The sequence below is a fragment of the Microchirus variegatus genome (assembly GCF_963457635.1).
Source record: "Microchirus variegatus genome assembly, chromosome: 6".
NCBI classification, from domain to species: domain Eukaryota; kingdom Metazoa; phylum Chordata; class Actinopteri; order Pleuronectiformes; family Soleidae; genus Microchirus; species Microchirus variegatus.
Window position 1 is genome coordinate 14,256,009 of NC_139807.1, and position 23,714 is coordinate 14,279,722.

At 40.5% G+C, this 23,714-nt stretch overlaps 2 protein-coding genes across 2 annotated transcripts; both read left to right on the forward strand.

Moving 5' to 3' along the window:
• Positions 1-6,836: 6,836 nt before the first annotated feature.
• On the forward strand, positions 6,837-16,911 carry adra1bb (adrenoceptor alpha 1Bb; the record flags this gene model as incomplete). Its single annotated transcript, XM_083891632.1, has 2 exons — positions 6,837-7,800; positions 16,245-16,911. The coding sequence occupies 2 exons, from the start codon at positions 6,837-6,839 to the stop codon at positions 16,805-16,807; spliced, it is 1,527 nt and encodes a 508-aa protein (XP_083747758.1). The 3' UTR covers positions 16,808-16,911.
• A 4,877-nt stretch (positions 16,912-21,788) lies between these two features.
• Positions 21,789-22,978, forward strand: LOC310928889 (gastrotropin-like; the record flags this gene model as incomplete). The annotated part of the gene is made up of 4 exons (XM_083891549.1): positions 21,789-21,855; positions 21,970-22,130; positions 22,216-22,305; positions 22,418-22,978. The coding sequence occupies 4 exons, from the start codon at positions 21,789-21,791 to the stop codon at positions 22,475-22,477; spliced, it is 378 nt and encodes a 125-aa protein (XP_083747675.1). The 3' UTR covers positions 22,478-22,978.
• Between the last annotated feature and the right edge of the window lie 736 nt (positions 22,979-23,714).

Consider the following 23,714-nt stretch of genomic DNA (forward strand, 5'->3'; position numbering starts at 1 on the left):
GGAGTTATTCAAATGCTACGGCTCCCTTCCTCCCATGTGTGTTTTTCTATCCCTTTTTCTCCCCGATTTACTCTCTATCCAACAGATAATAATAATTTTTTTAAAAAGGCCCAATACTTTAACCATTAGTGCTCACACGGCACAGATCTGTGCCGCAGGTGCGCCCATGGTAATTTGCAGGGGTTTTGCGGGGTTATAGGTCACATATTCAGGCTTTAAAATTCTTATGTGTCCTTGAGTCAAAGTTTATGTCTTATATTAGTGATATAAAGAAGCAATAATTGTGCAGAAGTGACAAAATCAGACCTCTTTTTTAATTTTATTTTTGTTCATAAAAATTAGTCAAGTACTTTGAACTGTGTCGTGTTATCGAATTTCACAAATTCAATCCCACAAACATTTTGAGTACTTTTTGTTCAGTGTTCAGGAGTTTTTTTTTTTTCTTTATCAGATTTTTTATCTGAGGTTAAGCTGAAAAAAAAGATATCAGACACTTATACTTATTCCTTATAGTCTCTGTATATACTATATGTTTAAACATAGTAATGGAAAAAAGCTCTGTGTTCTAAGGGTTGACATGCCATCCCTGAATAAGCATGCAGAGATAAATGTTGCTTATTTAAAATTTTCAGCTTTGGATGAATCATTCAAAACTGTATAATACTTAAAATAATCATGTAGGTTTTTTTTGGTTTTTTTGATGAAAGTTTAAATACAAAAACAGGCTTTTTGCTATTAACTGAACCAGTGATAGGTGCACACAGAGGCTATTTACCCAGACACAGAAAGTGCTACAATTAAACTTCCTCCTCATGATTGATACAAAATGCCAAAGCCTCAAACCTTTGTATAGTTCAGCATGATGCAATGTATCCTGTTATTCTCTCCAAGACAAGTGCCTGAAATCATCAACAAACTAATAACGTTCCCTGTCTTTGACTCCATAAGTCTATTTATGGGCATCCCGAAAGTCATATTACTGAACCCAGTCATATCCCAGTATTATCTGGGCCTCGGCACATTACACAACATCCATGTATGGTGAGGAAGAGACTTCGTGAAGCAGCGTGAGCCGACTCATTCAGGTGGGCAGCTATAGATTTTAGGCTTGTGTGGGCCTCGCAACCATGCTGGCATTTCTCTGCCTAATGATGGAATGAATGAATCGATCTGCGGGGAAAAATTTACATCACTATCTCTCAGGTGCTTGGTTCAAGGTGTACGGTTATTTTATCGTTTGCAAAAGAAAGCTGAGCTTAATACTAACTTTTCTTCACGTCTGAGCGTAACTTTTCTTCACAAACTTGTGTGTGCAGTGTTTTCAGTGAAACGTCGACCTGTTTGCAGACGCCTCGGTTCACTGTTGCTGTTGCCTCCATCTGTCCTGACAGGACATGAATCACTTCCTGCGTGCAGCACGGGAATGTTGCCAGGTGACATGAAATCTAAAAAAAAAAAAAAGAGAAGCAAAGAGAGAGATGGATGTGGAGTTGAAATGGTTAATCGGTTTGAATGTATCATGCATTTGTTCATGTTGAAGAATGATGTACTACAGTTTTAAGTGCTGAGGTACTTGGAGCGGAGTTTGTTAAGCAGTTAAGACAATCCTGTTGCCAGGGTCAGACATTTTGCCACTGCATGATTCTGCAGACCACAAATATGTGTGAGCTCATGTTTCTGAACCAGCACCACGACACTTATTTACATATATACAGACATGTATCAGTGGGATCGCGTTTTAACAACCTGTGGCTTTTTGACTGAAATCATAAATGTGGTTAGAGTTAGACTCAAAACCGCCTTGATAGAGCTAGGAAAAGATGATGCTGTTTCCCTCGCAGCGTCTTGACATAAAAAAGCACAACATGTTTTAGTGTTGAAACTCACTAGGATCATCAAAAACAACCACAGTGTTGCAGGGTTGAAACACAAAGGGATAACACAGCTTTATAAGAAGCAAAAGAAATATCGATTTCATTGAAAATACACCTGCTCTTTGTGCTCCGTGATTTGTTCTTTGCAACATGTTGTTTTGTTTGTGGGCGGGCCTTAGGAAGCTGCCTACTGATTGGCTAGAGTTTTGGAGTGACAGCTCAATGGACCGGACATCGTCACAGGCTTGGAGAACTCAAAAAAATAGCAATTTATAGCAACGTCATCAGCATAGAGTGATATTTTATGATTAATCCCATAGTGATAGGCTTAATGAAATTAATTTCCCTTATACTAATTGCCAATGGCTCAATGGCTAGTGCGAAAAGTATTGGTGAGACCCTTGACATGTGCCCCTCTCGAGCAGAAAGGGATGTGATCTGCTTTGATTAGTGACAATATTAGCAATTGGGTTTAAGTAGGCCATCCATATATCCAGGAAACAAAAGTGTCCTAGACCAAATGACTCCATCACTCTAAAAAGTTTACCCTCACTCCAGCTGGTCAAACAAAAAATGGCCTGTTTAAAACCTGCAGCATATTTATAATACATGATATTTATTAACCGTCTTGTATTGAAAACGGAATATCTGTTTGGAATAAACCTTGTTTGGTCTCTAATAGGGGATTCAATGCAGTCATTAAGTCTGTTGGATAATATTTTAGTAAAAATCTTAAAATCCATGTTAAGTAAGGAAATTGGACGGTAAGAGGCAGGGTTTGTGTCGTCTCTATCCAGTTTAAGTATTAGAGCAATGTCCGCATTATATAATGTTGGTGGTAGTGTTTCTATCTCAGTGGAGTGGGACAGCGTCCTGAGTAGGAGTGGAGATATCTGTCCAGAAATGTTTTTTTAGAACTCCGGTCCAAAACCGTCTGGCCCGGGGGCTTTTCCACAAGCAAAAGATCTGATAGAATCTGTCACTTCATTTATAGTTACTGTCGCATGAAACCTCATCTAGTTTAGGAATGGGAAAAATTTTTAAGCCAATAATCCACATCACCTTTTGCTTTTGACTTGTATTATTCTTGATAAAACTCCATGAAATGCTTATTTATTGATTTCAGGTGTGTGAGTATACACTCTTAGAAATAAAAGTGCTAGGACCATAGGACCATATAAGGTTCTTCGGCTTGTCCTCATAGGAGAACCCTGAGTGCTACTTTTAAAACCCTTAATTCAGGAAAGGGGTTTTAAAGGGTTATCTGGATTGAAATGGTTCTTACTGGAACCATTAGTGTTACCAAGAACCCTTGAAAAACGAATGGTTCGAGGTTGAACCTCAGCCCTTTTGGAACCCTTATTTCTAAGAGTATATCTCCAGCACCAGATCTAATTCTAAGTATACTATTTTGCTGCCCCCGTAGACGGGACAATTGATCGCTGACTTGTTTCGCTTTGTTAAAATTGTATTGTACTCATACTTAAGGTTAATCATTTCCTGCAGTGTTCGATAGTTATTGCTTTGTTTATATTGTGTCTCCAGTTGGGTATCCAGTCCAGGTTTCAGAGGTGTCTTTTGTGACTAGAAAATTGTCAAATTTACCTGACAAGTATTTACACGGAGCCTCCAAGCCAGCCATTTGCTGCGTTTGCTGGTTGAAACCAGACTGGGATATTTGGTGTCCAGCACATTTGATAGGAGCTTAGACTCTAAAACATCAATTTGTGAATATGAGTTATCCATTTAGGAAAACTAAAGAATACTCTCTGTCTGTTGGATGCTGCAAGCACCAAATGTCTACAACGTTGACTGAGGAGATCAGGCTATTTAAAGTGACTGATGCATTTGAGGGGCTTGATTGTTTTTTTTTGAAGATCTGTCCAGATGCCAATCTAAGATGGCATTAAAATCCCCAGCGATAATCACATTTGTATCTGAGAGGCCTGGCAGTTTATCAAATGTTTCATGAAATAGATAGATAGAAAGATAGAAAGATAGATAGATAGATAGATAGATAGATAGATAGATAGATAGATAGATAGATAGATAGATAGATAGATAGATAGATAGATAGATAGATAGATAGATAGATAGATAGATAGATAGATAGATAGATAGATAGATAGATAGATAGATAGATAGATAGATAGATAGATAGATAGATAGATAGATAGATAGATAGATAGATAGATAGATAGATATTAACCGGTGTGACATGTATAGAATACAACTGTCCAATTACAATTAGGAATCTGCCACTGTCATCACTGATAGTTTTTATACGTTAAAAAGGTATACTCTTTTTAACCCTAGAACACTATCGCTCAAATTAAAAATACCATCACTAACGCCGGGTAATTTTTTACCCGAGATAATAAATACACCCAATAAAAAGTACTTGTCATCAAAATATATCAAAACATGACAAATTTGAGTAGTGTTCTTTTATTTTAAACTGTGTCATGACTAACAAAATGAGAGAAAAGCATCATGAGGGGACCATATAAAAATACTCCAAAATTACTGGAAAATTAGGAATTTGGGAACAAAAAAATTCTAAAAAAAAATAATAATGAAGATGAAAACTTGGTTTTCATGAAAATGACAAATGTATTTGCTCAGGTGAAAACCACCCGGCAATGGTGTTCTAGGGTTAATTATAATGGCTACTCCTCGTGACTTGCCATAAAATGAGTTTCCTGTAGAAACACTAAGTCAGAAGATAGAGATTTTAATGAGTGAAAACCTTAGCTCGTTTAATAGGTTATCCCAATCCTTTTACATTCCCCTTACTTCTACTACTATTTACGGCCAACATGGCATATTGTGACAGTTATTGCTTGGGCAGTAGACGCACTAAAAGCCTCAGACAAAAACATAGGACGACAAGAACACATAGGTGTACAGAACGTGTACAAACCCCCACCCTCCCTACAATCCCACTTTCCCAAACAAAGTAGGAAAAAAACTCTGGTTAAACATGGAAACATTTGAAGAATTTAAGTGGCTTATGTCATTTCAAGAAGACAAACTGAACCAGCACGGAGAAGAATGAAGGACACCTCTGTCCAAGTTGAATTCTAAGAGATTGATATAAAACTTCTGTCTCTGGGAGCACTTGGCAACTTGTTGAGCTGAAGAAACCTGAGAGCTCGGTCTTCAATCAATCATTCCCAGGATGATTCATCTTTTTTAGAAAGATGCTCAGTGTGTGTATGCCCGTGTAAGGATTGAGAGAATGTGAAGGCTAAATGCCTAATCCCCTCAGAGTGAATCCTCTCTGCCCCACATTGTAGTAAAAACTCAAGGAGATTGGGTGATTTACAGCTGAAGATCTCAGTGAGCTCTGGAGAACCTGTACAAATTCTTCACTTAATGGTTTTGCTGTGCAGAGTTCTTCAGTTGCTTTACATAAGCGCTTTTGCTAACTGGTGAAATGGTGATGAGGCCAAACTGATTAACGAATAAGTGTCATTTTCACACTGAAGGCGATTGAACACTCTTTTGATAATGAGTTTCTTTATGAGATCAGATTTTTCTGTGTTGTTTCAATTCCTTGGCATCTATACCCAAAAACTATTCAAAACCGTTATCGCTCATATAATTTGTTCTGTACAATATTCATTAAAGGCTTTTTTGTTTTTTTTCCACCTGTGCTCTTGTTTTTGTTCCATTTTGAATATGGAAGAGGTGGAAGCTGTCAGTGTAGGTGTGAAGATGCTGTTCAAATAATGCAGTTTTAATTAGAAGCGTTTCATCAGCAATTAACATGAAAAAAACCAGCATATTTACCATTACATGTTCTGCAGTTGTTATGCAAACGTGAACAGTTTTTGTTTCTGAGGTTTTGGTTGCATAAAAAGAACGGTTGGTGGAAAAAGGTATTTTTTTTCTTAAATAAAAAATAGACGTTGACTAAACACAGCGTCTAACAACAGCCTCAGTACAAATCCTGGTTCAAAGATGACATGATGATAGCATTTATGGCGAAAAGACAACACCAATTATTGTGTTTCCAAAACACTTCAAACGTACTGCGGTGAGTTCTCAAGTGCATTCACTAAAAGGACATTTTTTTTTCTGTTTCTCAAAAGGCAAAGCAGTCTTAAATAGGAGGAAACTCAATTTCAGGAATGTGCGTGTGTCTGAACTCAGGCCATAAAATCATTTTCTCTTCACTAACTGAGCTCACATCCAAAATGAGATTACTTTGAGACTCTGTTGCTTTACCATAATAGGAATCTATTTTATAAGAAATACATGGAGAGGAGACTCTAAGTGATTTTCTTATCTGCTCACCTTCTCCTGCTTAACCTCTAATGTTTTCACGAATCATGGAATTAAACTGATTTAAACTTTGATTTATGTACAGTGAATCTGGAATTGCATAGAGGTTTTTGTTTTTTTGCTTTTTTTCCCCCTCTTTCCCTTTTTAAGGGACCTCAGAGGTAAAAGCAAGACAGAAAGGTGGAGGAAAGTCACTTAACTGCCAAATGAAAAGCAAACACGAGGCTCTAAGACTGCGTCTGAAAACCTGCTCCATCTACGATGCATAGAGTGACACAAAAACATTCGGTGCGGTTGCTGTTGACGCACAGCTCCTCGTGGAACACCGCGTCATGTGCGCTCGACTTGAATGTTTGGTCAGTGTATGGCAAAGGGAGCTGTCTGTGGTGGAGAGGAGGCAGGGGGGTGACTGCTGTCCTGCTCACTTCTCCTCTGAGCTCAAATGAGGAGAGTGAAGGCAGAGGGAGACTGTGTGGAGTCTGTGGAGCTGCTCTGTCTGTGCACGGATTTGTCTCGTCAAACAATATTTGGAAAGCGAACGCGCGCACGTCATGTTAAACCATGCGGACTTGGAGCCCGGAGCCAAAGTGAATTTATCTTTATCAAAGCTCTTTTCGTGAGTTGCTGTTCCAAGTCATCTGAAGCCTGCTATGGAGGACCCCCTGAATCAAAATGAGTCTGAGCACTGACAATGTCACACGGTTTTGGAAAAACGGTTCCTCGGAACTCGACGGGACCGCGTTCGCCTCATCCCAGGTCAACTTCACCAACAGCTCCAGCGGGAACCACACGGAGCTGGATCTCACCCGAGCCATCCCTCTGGGCATGGTGCTGGGCGCATTCATCGTGTTCGCCATCGCGGGCAACATCCTCGTCATCCTCTCGGTCGTGTGTAACAGGCACCTGCGGACCCCGACGAACTACTTCATCATCAACCTGGCCATCGCTGACCTGCTGCTGGGCACCACGGTGCTGCCGGTGTCCGCCACTCTGGAGATCTTAGACTACTGGGTGTTCGGCAGGATCTTCTGTGACATCTGGGCGGCGGTGGATGTGCTGTGCTGCACCGCGTCCATCATGAGCCTGTGCGTAATATCCATCGACCGGTACATTGGAGTGAGCCACCCACTGCAGTACCCGGGCATCGTGACGGAGAAGCGGGCTCTGCTGGCCATGCTCGGCGTGTGGGTGCTCTCCGTGGTCATTTCCATCGGGCCTCTGTTCGGGTGGAAGCAGCCGCCGTCGCCGGACGACACGGTGTGCCCCATCACCGAGGAACCGTTTTACGCGCTCTTCTCATCCCTCGGCTCCTTTTACATCCCTCTAGTCGTTATTCTCGCCATGTACTGCCGGGTGTATATAGTCGCCAAACGAACCACAAAAAATCTGGAGGCAGGTGTGATGCGCGAGAGGATGAACTCGGGCGAGCTGACCCTGAGGATCCACAAGGGATCACAAGTGCAGGAGGAGACCTGCGCTTCAAGCACCGGCAAGGGCCGCGCGCAACAGTCGAGGAGTTCCCTGACAGTGAAACTTCTGAAGTTCTCCCGGGAGAAGAAAGCAGCTAAAACTTTGGGAGTTGTTGTCGGCATGTTTACGCTCTGCTGGCTGCCCTTCTTTCTCGCCTTACCCATAGGTACGTTCACAAGGTCACAAGGTCATGCTGTGTTTTTGTGACACCCAAAAAATATACAACCTTTATTTTATTTTTTGCTTTGTTTACTCCAATCAAACAACATTGCATATTATTAAATACGATTTACTGAAAATGTATTAGTTGCTTTTGGGAAACTAAGAGTTCCAGACTGCTGCAGTCCTCAGGTCCTGTAAATCACATCTACAACACACTGGTGAAATTCTCCTGGGAAGCGTTTACTACTTTGAATCGTTACCAAACCAGTGAGTGGGCTTCCATATACTGGAGTGGTCACTTTTATTACAGGGGTAAAAAGATAACACCACCCATAAACTATTGCACAGTTCAATAAAGCACAGTAGGAGTAGGAGATATATTATTCCACAGTGTATGTAATTAAGTTCGTTTGCATGACAGTTTTCACACACGCATATCCACTCAGATGTTGACTGTGTTGTGACTCTGTAGTCTGAGAATTCAGGGCCTTAATAATGGATCAAAACACCAGAGGAGGAATTCTTTATCCAGTTTATCCAAATATTCTTCGTGTTTTTCTTACATTATTTCCAGATTTACTCGTAATCTCTTCTGATGCAGCACACACACTCTCCTTGTTTGTGCAGACTATGGCCTTCTCTGCTCTTGTCAGTTAATCCTGAGAGCAGGGCTGACTCTGGAGTTTTGGTGGCCTTACACAGAAGCTTTTTTTCAGGGGGTCCACCCTCTGCATTTTTCCCTATTTCATGTACAGTATGCATTTAAATTATAAATTATCTGAAATAATACAACATATCTCAAATTACAAAAGGAATAACAGTAATGTTTTGATAAGTTATCATTTATCAGTTTGTTTTTATCATGATCCAATAATTCCCACTCACTTAAAAAATACTACTAATCACAATATTCTGCACTTATTAAACAAAATATGGTTCATGACAGGTTTGTGCACTAGAGGCTGGACCTGGACCAGCTGAGACAAAGTCATTTAGAAAACTAACTCAAAAAATAGAATTTGATTAAATCTAATTTGTGTTTGCATAGTTTTTTTGCACTTAATTTAACCTTCATGCTTGTAAAATGAGCTTCACATGCAGGATTGAAATGGATATGGAAAGAAAGAGCAAATCTCTTTGCAGTCTTTAAGTCTGTCAGTCTCCACATCTTGTCCCTTATCTCTTCTTCTGCAGACTTGAGCTTTGATTGATGCAGACCTTTAGTTATCATCTTTGCCAATACACACACACACACACACACACACACACACACACACACACACACACACACACACACACACACACATGATTTCCATGACTTCAGAGGACAGTACATTGACTAACTCTAACCATAACTACAGCTGGCCTAATCCTAACCACAACATGTCTTTACCTTAAAATGTAATAATTCATGTTATGGGGACTTGATGTTTGTCCCCATAATGTCACTGTGTAAACAGATTTAAGTCCCCATAATATGAGTAACACCTAGAACACACACACACTCTTAGAAGTAAAAGTGCTAAGTTGAACCATATAAGGTTCTTCAGCTTGTCCTCATAGGAGAACACTTTTTGGCTCCAGGTAGAACCTTTTTATAAAGGTTCTACCAAAAACCCTTTTAAAACCCTTTATTCAGGAAAGGGGTAGTAAAGGGTTCTCTGGATCAAAATGGTTCTTGCTGGAACCATTAGTGATACCAAGAACCCTTGAAAAAAGAAGCAAATGGTTCCAGATAGAACCTCAGTCCTTGTAGAAGATCCCCTTTGGAACCCTTATTTCTAAGAGTGCACACTGTGACGATCGGATAAAATTTGATTATCTTTGCTGTACCAAAGTGCAGTTACTTTTAGGCAAATACTTCCTGACTATTATTTCGAGCACCTTGTGGTCAGTCAGCGTGTGTGTGTGGTCACCTCAGTCTGTGGTGGAAGTCCAGGCTCACCAAGGTCACTGAGTTTAGCGAGAATTCAACACTCCTAATATTTTGCGGCTAAATGGTTCACTTGTGTTGTTTTGTGGTGAAGAGTGTGAAAAAAAAAATCAGGTCGTACATTCGTGGTGGTCATGTGGGAATGTGTTTACGCCCCTGGCTTTGAGCTTCCCTTCATCACATCCTCACATGGACACACACACACACACACACCTGGGGCAGGATTACTATGCAGTGTCACATAGCAGGGATTATTGGCTGTCTCAGTCAAATACTAAAAGCACATAACAAATTAGATTGTCCAATGTTGAGATTTGCAGAGGCTTCAGAGAGCACAGGTTTATGTCACACTAATTAACAAAGTGCCATGAAACCTGCCGCGGTTCTGTTTTTCTGCACAATTGCAGGTGTATCGCACTGATACATCATGGCAGAAAGCCTCACATAATTGTTTTGATTTAATGTGTAAAGGGAAGTCATTGTTGTTCCGTAAATACAGTAGGTAGGGTGGTATTTATGCTGTTGATGAATAATTCCATAAATAACCTCTCAATATAATGTAAACCAAGTGATCTGAGAGAGGGAAAGACACAGAGAGAGACATTTGTGCACTTCCTCTGGGCTCTGTTTATAGCCTCAAGGTGAGGCTATATGAGTTCACCAGTTCCGTGATTTCCACATGACCCATTCATCGTATATGTATAAGTGTTGCGTTTCTTTCCACTGCTCATTTGCAGGAAGCGGAAAAGCCGAGGCAACTTAATACAAATCAGAGGTGTCCGGTGTGAATCGCTTCCACGCAAAACTGCCGACTTAAGATCATTGCTTTTCAAACTTAAACAAAGGCAGCAGCAGCAACTTCCTGTGTTATTTTTCCTCAAAAACTCTGGACATGGTCTGGCTTGAAATCCAGCAGCAACCTGAACCTCCAACTGAAACGTAACTATGGGACAAGTGTTAGTGAGGTTATGGTTAGGACTTTAAAAAAAAAAGTTACAGTTTCACAGGAGGCTTTGACCAATCACAGGGCTGATCTGACTGCACACAGTCAAACTATAGCTGTTGAAATGACTGCACCTATTGCACAAGAACATTCTACGCTGAGAAGTCTGAAACAGTAAAGAGTCAGACAATACAATAAAACCTTATAATATCAACAGAGACTTTCAGAGATTGTATTGCGATCATCCGATGAGAGGACAGAAATCCCAAATATATTTTAATAACCTGAGGATGAAAACTCAGCACTCTACTGCTGTTCCAGTGATATTCCCAATAGTGCAGCTTTACTTTAACTTTGTGCCACTGCGTTGACTCTGATAGTGCAGCGGCACCCTCCTTATGTTGCTCCCTGATTGTTCATTGGCCTCCACCCACTGAGTGGGATTTCCTGCCTCACACTAGTTATTATCCTGCTATTTCCTCTGGATACTGTCACTCTGTATGCAATGCATGTGGGAGCTGCTTGGTTACTACTCAATGTTTTGTATGTGTGTGTGTGTTTCTGTGTGCTTATGTGCACGTATGTTGAGGCTGCAGCTGCTTCACTCTCCTCTGTCTACACTGAGTTTCAAAGATGAAAGTGAGGCTGGACGGATGTTGCCGGCATGAGCCTCTCTATACTCCTGAGGTCTCAGCTGTTGACTGTGAGCAGCTTAAAGAAATATATGTGTAGTCTCTGCTTCACAGTCAGCAACCTCAGCAGGCAGAGTCATGGTCCTTTTGTGTTTGTTTTTCTGTACATAAAGGGCGAGCAGAAGTCCTCCAGTCCCAAAATTTCACACACACTCACAACACTGTGTTGAGTGTCACCATTTTCATTGACACAGTTATTATTTAACTTCTCAAATGGTACCTGACCCACAAACAAGTATAACATGTACCAACATACTACAAATTACTGCATTTGACAACCATCAAATATACATTTTTTTGGCATAAAAATACTGTAGGTTTCTTGACAATCTGATGCATTGATATTTATTTTAAAAGGTGGTAACACTTTAGATCAGGGAACACATAACATAATATGTTAGAATGTGTTCCCTAATCTAAAGGCAGGTATATTATATAACTATATTATATGAGTAGCATACTAGCCCTTTATTAGTAAATGTTAAATGTTAATCCATGATGTAATAGAAGTAGAATAAGCTTATGTAGGTGTTAATACGTGCTTAATGATTACTAATAAAGGGCTAGTATGCAACTTATATATGTTAGTAAGCACCTAGTTAATGGTGAATATGTGTTCCCTCATGTAAAGTGTTACTGAAAAGGGGAAATGGCTATTTAATATTTGCACTTATTTATTTTAAACAGGGCTTCAGACACTTAGCAGTTTATTTTGAATTAAAATCTTGTCATGGAATTTCCAATCATGTTGACTTACAAGTACAAGATTGTTTTGTTCTGCACATACACCCTTAGAAATGTAGAGAAAGTTGAACCATATAAGGTTCTTCGGCTTGTCCTCATAGGAGAACCCTGCAAATGTTTCCAGGTAGAACCTCAGCCCTTGTAGAAGAACCCTCTTGCAACCCTTATTTCTAAGAGTGTAGTATTGACAATGTGACATGTTTCTATATTGTTATGACAGTGTAGTGAACAGCACAACAAACAGAACACAAGTTTAAACTGAAGAACAATAATTGTATGTGTTTCGAAGGTTGTTTTTTCTTAAAAATCTGCACAGTTAAGACGTTTTATGCTTCATTTTATGCTTTTACGCTTCATTGCATGGAAGAACATAGAGGACAATTAATGTTCAGAGGAAGAATTAGTCTTTATGTTTAGCGTTTCATTGAGCTGGGGTTTTTTTTCTCAGCCAAAGAGAAATCATTAGTCCTCAGGGAAATACAGCGTATTATTTCATTGCACACACTTTCCCAGTGGCTTTTTAACACCCAGCACAGACACTAATGTCCTGTGAAGGGCTCACATTTAATGGGTGCAAGCAGCGTGCTCAAATGTGAGAGAAACCAACACTTGGAGGTGTTGACCAATTGTTGTATGTGTTTCTTGGCAAACTGACTGTAATTGTGTGTGCGTGTGTGCATCTCACACAGTGCTGTGGTAACTGAAATGGTTTTTGAGGAGGAGGGGGGGGGGGTGTAATGAGAGCATTAAGTGTCAGAGTAATGGAGGAGAAAGGAAGTGGCAGCGCTGCCAGCTCAAAGGGGGCCACAGGACAGCGAGGGTGAACGCACAGGTCCCTGGGATGTCAGCGCAATTTTTTCATAAACAGTTTCTTGCTATAGTTTCATTTAAAGCAATCTGCAAGAGTAATAACTCTCCTGTCCTCTTAGGTCAAGACATATTAATCATATTTACAGGTGTTATGAAACAGAATATGTGAGGTGTGTGTGTGTGTGTGTGTGTGTGTGCGTGCGTGCGTGCGTGCGTGCGTGCGTGCGTGCGTGCGTGCGTGCGTGCGTGCGTGCGTGCGTGCGTGCGTGCGTGCGTGTGTGTGTGTACACTGTGACCAATGAGAAATAACTCCATTTGGAGGATCTGGTCAATTTGGTTAAAAGGGCAAAGTGATTTGAATGGTGATTAGGTTAAGGATAGAGTTAGGCATTAACTGGTACTGGTTATGGTTATGGTTATGGTTATGGTTATGGTTATGGTTATGGACAAGGCTTTGTGTACACTCTTAGAAATAAGGGTTCCAAAAGGGTCCTTCTACAAGGGCTGAGGTTCTACCTGGAACCATTTGCTTCTGAAAAACCCTTTCCCAAAGAAAGTTTTTTTCAAGGGTTATTGGTAACACTAATGGTTCCAGTAAGAACCATTTTGTTCCAGAGAACTCTTTAAAACCCCTTTCCTGAATAAAGGGTTTTAAAAGGGTTCTTGGTAACACTAACGGTTACAGGTGGAAGCTTTATAAAAAGGTTCTACCTGGAACAAAAAAGGGTTCTTCCACGAAGACAAGCCGAAGAACCCTATATGGTTCTAGCTAGCACTTTTATTTCTAAGCGTGTAGGCTGTCCATATGAATGGAAATCAATTCTGTTTTGTAAGAAAAATAGGTGAGTGCAAGTGTGTGTGTGTGTGCCTGGTATTCCTTATGTTGTGGGGACCTAAATATGTTTACACACTCACATTATGGGGACTTGTCTTACATATGGGGACAAAAATCAAGTCCCCATAACGTAAAATACTACATTTTAAAGTGAAGACATGTTTCGAAGTTCGGCTGAGGCCAGGGTTAGTCAGTAGTAATTATGGTTAAGGTTAGAGGAAGTATCCAGGAAATGAAGGTGTCAATGCAATCTCCCCTGAAGTCATGGAAACCAGTTTGTGTGTTTGTGTGTGCACGCGTTATACATAATGTGTACTGCCTCCCAGTGATGACAATAACAGGATGCCTTGTTTTGTTAAGATGTTCCTGTCTTCTACAGTGTGTGTGTGTGTGTCGGTAGGTGGGTGGTTGTGTGTATTTGCTCCTGAGCCTGTCCTCAGGAAGGAGGTGCAAAGATTTCTCTCTGCAGCAGCGGCGAGACCACCAACAGTAACTCTCCCACTGTTATCTCCTGACCTCTGACCTGCAGCCATGCCCCTCTTATCCTCGGCAGTTTATACTACAGCTTTTCAACATAAACACTCTTCAAGGGAGAAACGTTGAGCACGTTCACACAGAACCTAAATATATAAACATGTCGCCTAACACAAGTGATGACAGTGGGGTCTGTTGTTTTCACTCCAATATCCTACTCTTTTATCATGTGCGTTTCATCTCTTGGTCTTTGTGGAGACCAAAATAACTCAGGCCTACAGATTTTTTTCTCCAAACAGAAAGATCCAATAACATAAGTTTGTTATGTGAGGAAGGATTTGTTTTTACTGCTGCTATTTTCAAATGTTGACACATGAGCACAAACTATCAACAGAACCTTTTACCTGATTTTGAATTTTGGGTGTTTTTTACATGATAAAACTTTTTTCATTTTAAGCTTTTTGTTACATTCAATAAGGGGAAGACCAAAAAAAATGTAAATATAGTAATCTGCGATGCCTTTATCATCCAAATAAACAAAGTGTGATGGACAGGACACAAAGAGAGACATGAATTAAGGTACAAGATTGATTTTCACACACACACAGAGTTGTAGTGTTGTCATTTTGGAGACACAGAACTAAATACAAATACGAGTAAAGTAAATAAGTAAATAAAAGTCCTGCTTCACATTGAAACGCTTTGAGAGTTTCCAAAATCATTTTTAATGAAACTCCCCACCACCTGCATCATTTCACCCCCAGGCTACGAAAGATAATATCGCTCAAGATAAATATTAATGCTTGTGATGTGAAGCTGTGGTCTCGGTGCACCTGCCTTTAAAATATTCCCTCAAGTCATTGATCAGGTGAAATCTGGAGATTATTATATGGCATCCTTGGGTCTGTAGCTTGGCCTAAAGAAACATTTACATCTGCCCACACGTGCACACATGCAGTTAGTCTGTCCCGTTGTTTCTTTCACACTAAGCTCACACATAATACTCTTATTAATTCCTTTTATCCTCAGACTTCGCCCTCTCACCTCATTAGTGTGATATTCTTCCTCTCTTTCAGCTTGACCACAGTAGGAGAACTAAAGCACAGTGAGGGTAGAGACTAAAGTCTCTAGTTAATGTGATCAGCTTGTTTACAATGTGTTTTTACAATGTTTTTTCTCATCATCTGGTTGCTATATATAAAAAGGCTTGTTAAATCCCATTAATATATATTTTCATTTTACCCACATTGTATTTCTGTATACGGAAGTAAACATCTGTGTGTATGTGTGTGGAAGTGCAATTAGTATTATTATTATTTGTCTATGAAGGTCTCCACAAGGTTTTTCTCTTTTAATGATGAACAAATAACTATCCTTCCTGGTGTTTCTATGCAGCTCCATGATATTCTGATTAAATGCTGCCCCCTACTGGGTAAAATTTAACCTGCAGGATCATAGACAGTGTCAAATCAATACACCTAGAGCAGATATAAGAAGTGGAAGCAGTCGACTGGTGTGCTGGTTGAAGCCAAACAGGGAATAAGAACATGCTGAATGGCCACCAGGGGGCGACTGCACTGGTTGTGAAAAGAGGTCATGAACTAAATTAGATTTTCTTGAGTAATGAATGACCTCAATTGCACGATTCAGCTCTTTTTCAGTAACACATGATGTCAGTTTTGAAAACAATTTTCCCATTTAGACAATAAAATAGACAATAATACATGGCACATGTGACTGGATACCAATGTGATGACAGCTATGATCTAATTGGTGCACAGTTGTGTCATGATGTCAACAAACATCAAATTAGATGCATATGGGTGATGTCACTACCTTACAAGACTGCTGGGGGACACTGCATTCTCAAATCTGGCTTTCGCCAAATATTATGCCATATGTAAACCTACGCCCTTGGATAAAACCATGTAGTGCTGCCCTGATTAAACACCTCAAATTCCCCTGTACATTCTTCATCTGTGTAATCTTTAACTGTCTCTTCTCTGCCACATCTCAGGCTCTTTTAATGTGAACCTGCGCCCACCCGAATCCCTCTTCAAAGTCATCTTCTGGCTGGGCTACTTCAACAGCTGCTTGAACCCCATCATCTACCCGTGCTACAACCGTGAGTTCAAGCTGGCCTTCATTCGCATCCTAAAGTGCCAGTGTCACCAGCGCAAACGGCCCGGCTGGAGAGCCTACAATTACCGCTCCTCCAACATCAGCTCCTCTGGAAACTCGCGCAAAGGCTCTACCGATCACAACTCTAGCTGCTTTAATGGCAGCCAGCGTACTCTGTCCTCCGCCAGTCCGAGCCCCAGCTACCTGACCAAGGGTCTCCCACCTTGTCCAGAGGGGGACACTTTGTACATCTGGGGAGCAACGACCCCAACTCCCTCCACACCCAGTATGCTGCCTGGCAGCCCTGTAGACTATGAGCAGAGAGCACTGAGAGGCGAGGCAAGGGGAGGTAAAGCAGCCATGGAGAATGCTGGCGGTGTTTTTTCTTTCTCCTTTGGGAAGAACAGAGACAAGAGAGGAGGCAAACAGGACAGCTACGTGCCTGAAGACACGGTGTGACTGTTGAGCCTCAGTGAGTCGTGACGTGCTCATTTCTTGTAGGTATTAAAGTCACCGGAGAGCGTGGATGTAGGATTTCACACAGATTGGCTGCACTCACTGTGTATGCTCCATGATCATCCATCAGTCTGTGGTTTTCATTGTCATTAGAAGTCAATGTAAGGTGAAGTATTGACTATGCTGCTGTATCACAGGTGTTGTTGTTCTAGTTTAACCTAATATGTGGCAGAAAGGATTGTTCTTTTTCGTTGGACAATAAGGGGGTTGAATACAGAAAATCTAAACAACTACTGGGGCTGGGAAGACATCGGTGCATGAATTATGAATAAATAAAATTGATTGATTTAACTTATCCATGTTCCCATACCCTGTAAAAAGACTGAACATGAAAAAAAAAAAAAAAAAAAAACGTGTGTAAAATACGTGATAAGAGAAATGATCACCTTTCTGTTGCCGTCACTTGATATTTGTTATGTTGTGGGAATAAAGTATAACCTGGTTTGTCCGCCATGCGCACAATCATCTGATATGTTATTTGTATGTTTGATGTTCATAAATGTCTGAATATTAGGACTGTGATTGAATAAATGTACAAGCATTGTTCAAACACTGCCTGAAAGAAAACTCTTATAGTCTCATGTACCCACTATATGCAAACAAAAGTGTTGACGTCATGGTAAAACTACGTCAAGGTGAAAGATTTAATGGTCATGGACCTTCCAGATATGTGTAAAAGCAGAAGTCTGAGTTATGCATCTATATATGTCCAGTAATCTCCATTTACAAAACTCAGAGTGAGCTAGGTACAGTAGCACACAGGTTTTATAGGACCTCAGCAGGTAGGTGGTTCCAAACATCTTCTGTGGATTTAGGCTGATTTAAATCCTTCCATCTCTTCATGTAATCCTAAACACACTCATTGATGTTGAGATCAGGGCTCTGTGCAGCCAGAACTCCTTGTTCTTCTTCACGTTGTAGATAGTTCTTCGTGACATTGGCTGTATATTTGCCCCCCCTCATGGTATTACATGATGGATAAGTATCTGCTTGTATTTCTCAGTATTAAGGACGCTGTTAATCCAGACCAAATCCAAACTCCTTTTGCAGAAATGTGGCCCCAAACAGCTTCACTGTTGCCTGCAGACAGTCGTTATCATAAAACTCTGCAGCCTTTTGATGAGCAAACTGCCTTCTGCTGAAGCCAAATATTTCAGAATTTGACTTTTTCTGATCCCCAGTTCTTATGTTTTTGTGCATCGTCGAGGCACTTGACCTTGTTTCCATAACGTATGGCCTTTTGAATGCAATTCTTCTCCGGTCACTGGATGGTGTACCTTGCTTCCACAGTTTTCTGTCAGATCTGAGCTGATGGGAATGCTCAAAATCCTCTGATTTTGTTGTGGTGTCTTTTATCTGCTGCACTAAGTTTCCTTGGCCGACCACTGCATCTACAGTCCTGGACGTTTCCCATTTCTTTGTGCTCATTCAAAAGAGCACGAACATCACTTCTTGAAAACATAGTTTGATTTGGTGATGTAGTATAAACTACCTTGTGTCTTTTTGCTGTTCCTCACCCAGGCTTAAACCTCACACACAACTGTTTCTCTTTCAGGTAATGACTGTTGTTCAACCTGCTTATAAAAATGATGATCGTTAGCACCTTATTATTTATGATTGGAATTGATGGAGCGGAGTGTGCAACATTGCTATGAATACCTACCTTGGCGTCCCTCAGGCAAATGGGAACCATGACAAGGCAGCAAGAGGAGATCAGCCACAGCCAAGTGCTGAGAACAAGTAAAGCTGGTTTTCAACAGTCAGCTGAATGGCTTGAACTAGATCCAAGCCATTGATACCTGAGCCCTGCCACTAACCGGATAGTCTGCTGGCATCATAGCTTGGCCAAAAGAAGCGATAGAGGCACCTGACGAGACAAGAGAGCTCCTCACCATCCACTGAGACTCTACATGAAGCAAAATGAAGGACGAGGACTAGTGAAATCAAAGCCACCTTCCAGAATGAAACAACTAACATCCAAGAATACAACAGGAACATGGCCCCCAGTGATGACCTGCTAAGTGGATGCTTCAGGCAGCTGAGAACTGGCTGATATTATAGGAAAACATACCAACGCCAGGAGAAGACATGGGCTGAAAGACAGCTCAGAGGCAGCACAAGAACAGGCCCTAAGGCAAGGTGAGATCAGTCCAGGCTGGGGTCTATCGCACCAGCCAGGACCCCAGGTGTAAGCTGTGCAAAGATGCCTGTAAGACAGTGTAGAACATGACAGCTGGGTGTAAGATGCTGGCGGGGGAAGCGTACATGGAAATACTACAAATGTCTGGAATAAGGTAAAGAAGCTACAACAGAAATACCAGTTTGGAGCCGAGGCCGCATGGACAAGATGGACAGAGATAAGATCCTGTGGGACTTCCTGATCCAGAAAGACAAAGTGATGGTGGCTGTATAAACACACAGACACAGACACACACACACACACACACACACACACACACACACACACACACACACACACACACACACACACACACACACACACACACACACACACACACACAGATGCTGTTTTTGTTCTTTTTTGGAACATAAAGCTGCATGGTGAGTTTTTCATCCAGCACACAGAGACACATTGTTCCATTCAAGTTTTCAGTATCACTTTATTTATCCTTCGAAAAAGGAAATTCAGTGTGCAGCAGGATGTCTGAAACACATACGCCAGATGCTGTGTGATTCTAGTACAGGGTTTCTGGGAGATTGAAGACTTCAGAAGATGCACAGGTCTTATTGATGCTGTGCAGCTAATACTTCACTAAGAGCACACAGCCTTTTAAAAAAAAAATGCATTTAATTCCATTCAGCTGAAAGATCGATGACGCACCTGCAAAAGGACCAGGCCTTCATTCAGTGTAAAGTGCTCTATCTTTCCACCTTACAGCACTTTACCCACGTCTCCTGTTTCCTTGACACCTGCACAATTTAGTTAACAGCGACTACAGCGCAGGGTAACAGAGCAGTCAGGGAGCTACATCAGGGAGCTGTGGTGTATTGAAGTTTGTATATTCAGAATAAGGAAGTAATGGACAGTTTTATCTCATAACCAATGTGTATTTCCATTCTTCTTAAAGCCACCAGACATCCTCAAGCCTTTTTTTCCCCACTGACTCACCATCTACAGTATAATTGTGTTGTTGTGTTGCTGTTTCCTGTCTATATTTGTAGTTCCCTGATTTATCCCAGTCAGTATTTCTCTATGTCATGTCTCCTGTTGATGTCTCTGATCTCAAGTACAGATTTTGAGTAGGGATGGGAATGGGTATCTGTATCGATAATGATATTGGCCAAAATCACTGGGTCAGATATCGCACTGATAAAAATGTAAGATCCGATACAATACCAAAAAAAAATCATATATGCTGCATGCTTCACTATGCACACACTGTAAACATGTTTGGGCTGTTAATTACAACAGTATTTGTGATAGTTGGAGATTCGTGTCTCTGAAATGACTCAGCATAAATGTGTTGTTAACAGCTTCATATGTTCATAAACTGTCTAAAATAAAAATAAAATCCAGATTTTCTTCTCTCAAAACCAGAAATCCGATTACAATTATGATTTTTTTTTTTTTTTGCGAAATGACAAAAGGCATAGAAATGAATTCGAATATGCTATTTTTTAATAGATATTTTTGCAAATCGTTTTCCCCCATTGGGATGAGAGTGCAAACCTTGCTCTTTATTTAACAAAAAATCCCTCAAGGGATTAATATGAAAAAAATTTAATGAACACATAATAGACATGCTCTTCTTTTTTGCTACGAAAATCCAACATCGACATGTTTGTTTATAATCTGTGGGGAGAGCGTGCGATCACTACAGCACCACAGCGCAGCCTAGACACATTGAGTTGTACCATAAATAGTTAGTGAAGTGATTTTTTTTTTCACGTTTCAACTTTGTCCTAACTACACTCTTGGAAATAAGGATTCCAAAAGAGGTTCTACATTGAACCATTTGCTTCTGAAAAACCCTTTCCTGAAGAAAGGGTTTTTTCAAGGGTTCTTGGTAACACTAATGGTTCCAGTAAGAACCATATAGATCCAGAGAACCCTTTAAAACCCCTTTTTCTGTTCTACCCGGAGCCAAAAAGGGTTCTCCTATGAGGACAAGCCGAAGAACCTTATATGGTTCTACTTAGCACTTTTATTTCGAAGAGTGTAAATACTTACAATTTAAAAATGATTATTCAAGCAGGTCGACAGTATCAGACTGATATTAGTATCGGTCACACAATAAAGTGGCATCGTGCCATCCCTAATTTTGAGTCCTTAAGGAAAGGTTTTTTTTTAAAAAGCTGGAAATACCTGCATAACGAAAGAATTCTAGGAGAACACACATACTGTAGAACAGTGTTTCTCACTCCTGGTCCTGGGGAGCCACTGTCCTGCATGTTTTAGATGTTTCCCTGCTCTAACACACTTGATTCAAATGGTCAGATCATCAACAAACTCTGCAGGAGCCTGATAATGATAATGAGGCATTCATTTGAATCAGGTTTGTTGGAGCAGGGAAACTTTGACAATGTGCAGGGCAGTGGGTCCTGAGGACCAGGAGTGAGAAACACTGCTGTATAATCCATGCATTTCTCGCAGTTTACTACACCACAAGCTGAAACTTGCAAACACTTGACAGAAGTGCAGGTAAAACCTGATGTGGAGAGGAGCAGGGAAATACTGGAGATTTCTGTCACATTAGATCACCAAAAGTGTCAAATCAACGTGACACATCGTCATGGAAAAACAAGGCTGGCGTTTCTCACACGCGTGGGGAGGTGAGGTGAATGTGAGATGAACGGAAGAGGAGAGATTTGGTCGTGATTCAAAAGGAACAGAAGGAGAGAATGTGGAGGCCACTCCTCTCTTTTTATTCTACTGCTTTCTCACCTCCCGTCTTTCACCATCATGGCTTTCTCTGGGAAATATGAGCTGCAGAGTCAGGAGAAGTATGAGGAGTTTCTGGAAGCAGTAGGTATTGGGATTTTTGTCTTTTTTAGGTTTTGCATAGATGACGATAGGCTGTCATTGTTTTATTTAAAGTTTGTTGGAAGTTCCTTATTTTTGAGTCTCACCTTCTCTGTCACAGGAATGTCCTCTGCAAAGACGGACCACAAAGTGGTGACAGAGGTGGTTCAGGACGGGGACAGCTTCACCTGGACACAGTCCATCCCCAACTGGACCTGGTCTAATAAATTCACCGTTGGGCAGGAGTGTGAGCTGGTGACTGAGAAAGGCTCCACATTCAAGGCAAGTTCATGACAGAAAGCTTTCTGTAACTGATCATCCTCACGACAGCATTTCCCTTTGTGACTTTTGTCCTTGTGACCTTTAGGCCACTGTGGCTCTGGAGGACGGCAAGATTTCAATAAAGTTTCCTCAGTATGACTTTACCGCAGAGATCAAAGATGATAAACTAGTTATGGTGAGGAAGAAGGCAGCATTTACATTAATTAGTAATTAAACTTCACCAACATGAATGTGAATTGCGGTTTGTTGCATTTACATCTTTGTCTTTTCTGCGCTGCGTTCTGTAGAATTGCGTAACTCCAGGGGAGAAGGGTGTGACTTTCAAACGAGTCAGCAAACGGATCTAATGCTGCGAGACTGAACATGCCGCAAAGGAAAAGAGGCTGAGGAAGTGGACGAGTTCCAGTTACTGAAGCAAAGACAAACAGCTTCAACATCTCAAGTCAGGAGCAAGTGGAATTTTTCTTCTTTATACACTACTGTTCAAAAGTTTGGGCTCACGTAGAAATGTCCTTATTTTTGAAGGAAAATAACTTTTTTTCAATGAATCAGAAATACACTCTATACATTGTTAACGTGATAAACGACTATTCTAGCTGCAAACGATTGGTTTTTAATAGAATATGTACATAGGTGTATAGAGGCCCATTGCCAGTGTTCTAATGGTACATTGTGTTTGCTAATCGCATCATAAGGCTATTGAATGGTTAGAAAACCCTTGTGCTATGATATAAGCACAGCTGAAAACAGTTTCTGGTTCTTTGACAAAAGGACAAAATTATTATTTTGAATAATAATGCATTTCTGAACTTGTCATTGTCTTGGAAATCACCAAAAAAAAATATAGGTGACCCCAATCTTTTGAACGGTAATGTACCTTCAATGTTTAAAGGAATGGAAAAACTAGATTGTATACTTCTATACTCTACATTTTGACCTGTTACAGTGTTTCTGTTTATTCCAATAAAAAAAAAAACTTGTGTGTTGCCTGTGTTGCTGAGCAGAAATTACATTATTTACTTGTTTCTGGTCATTGGTGTTGCATTCATGAAACAAACAACTTTTATACACACAAAAAAAAACTTGTTTAAACATGCGTCACTTGCATAATTTTAACTTTTAAATCAAGTATGCTGCTGCATAATATAATCTCTGAACCACGTCTGTGGCACATCGATCCTCTCATTTGCACACACACACTTTCCTTTTTTTCCACTTGAAAGCCACAGCTCCATCATAGAGGACACAACATTATAATTAAGGGTTTCTTTAACCAACAATTATTGTATGTTCCAGTGACAGCTCAATACATGTGGTGAAAACTACGACTAGACGGTTTTTTTTTTGTTTTGTTTTTTAATCGCTTCTTAAAATTGATTTATTAAGGTTAGTTTAAAATGAATTACAAAATTTTTTTATCACCTCTTATGGCCACTAGGAGGCCGTAATCCACACTTTATCACATTACTACAACCTATTAGTCCATACTTTTTGTACTGATGAAAAGAAGCAACTCAGATGCATTTTGAATGAGATCAATGATTTAATTGAGTTATTTACTTTCCCAGATGGTGTGAAGTGAAG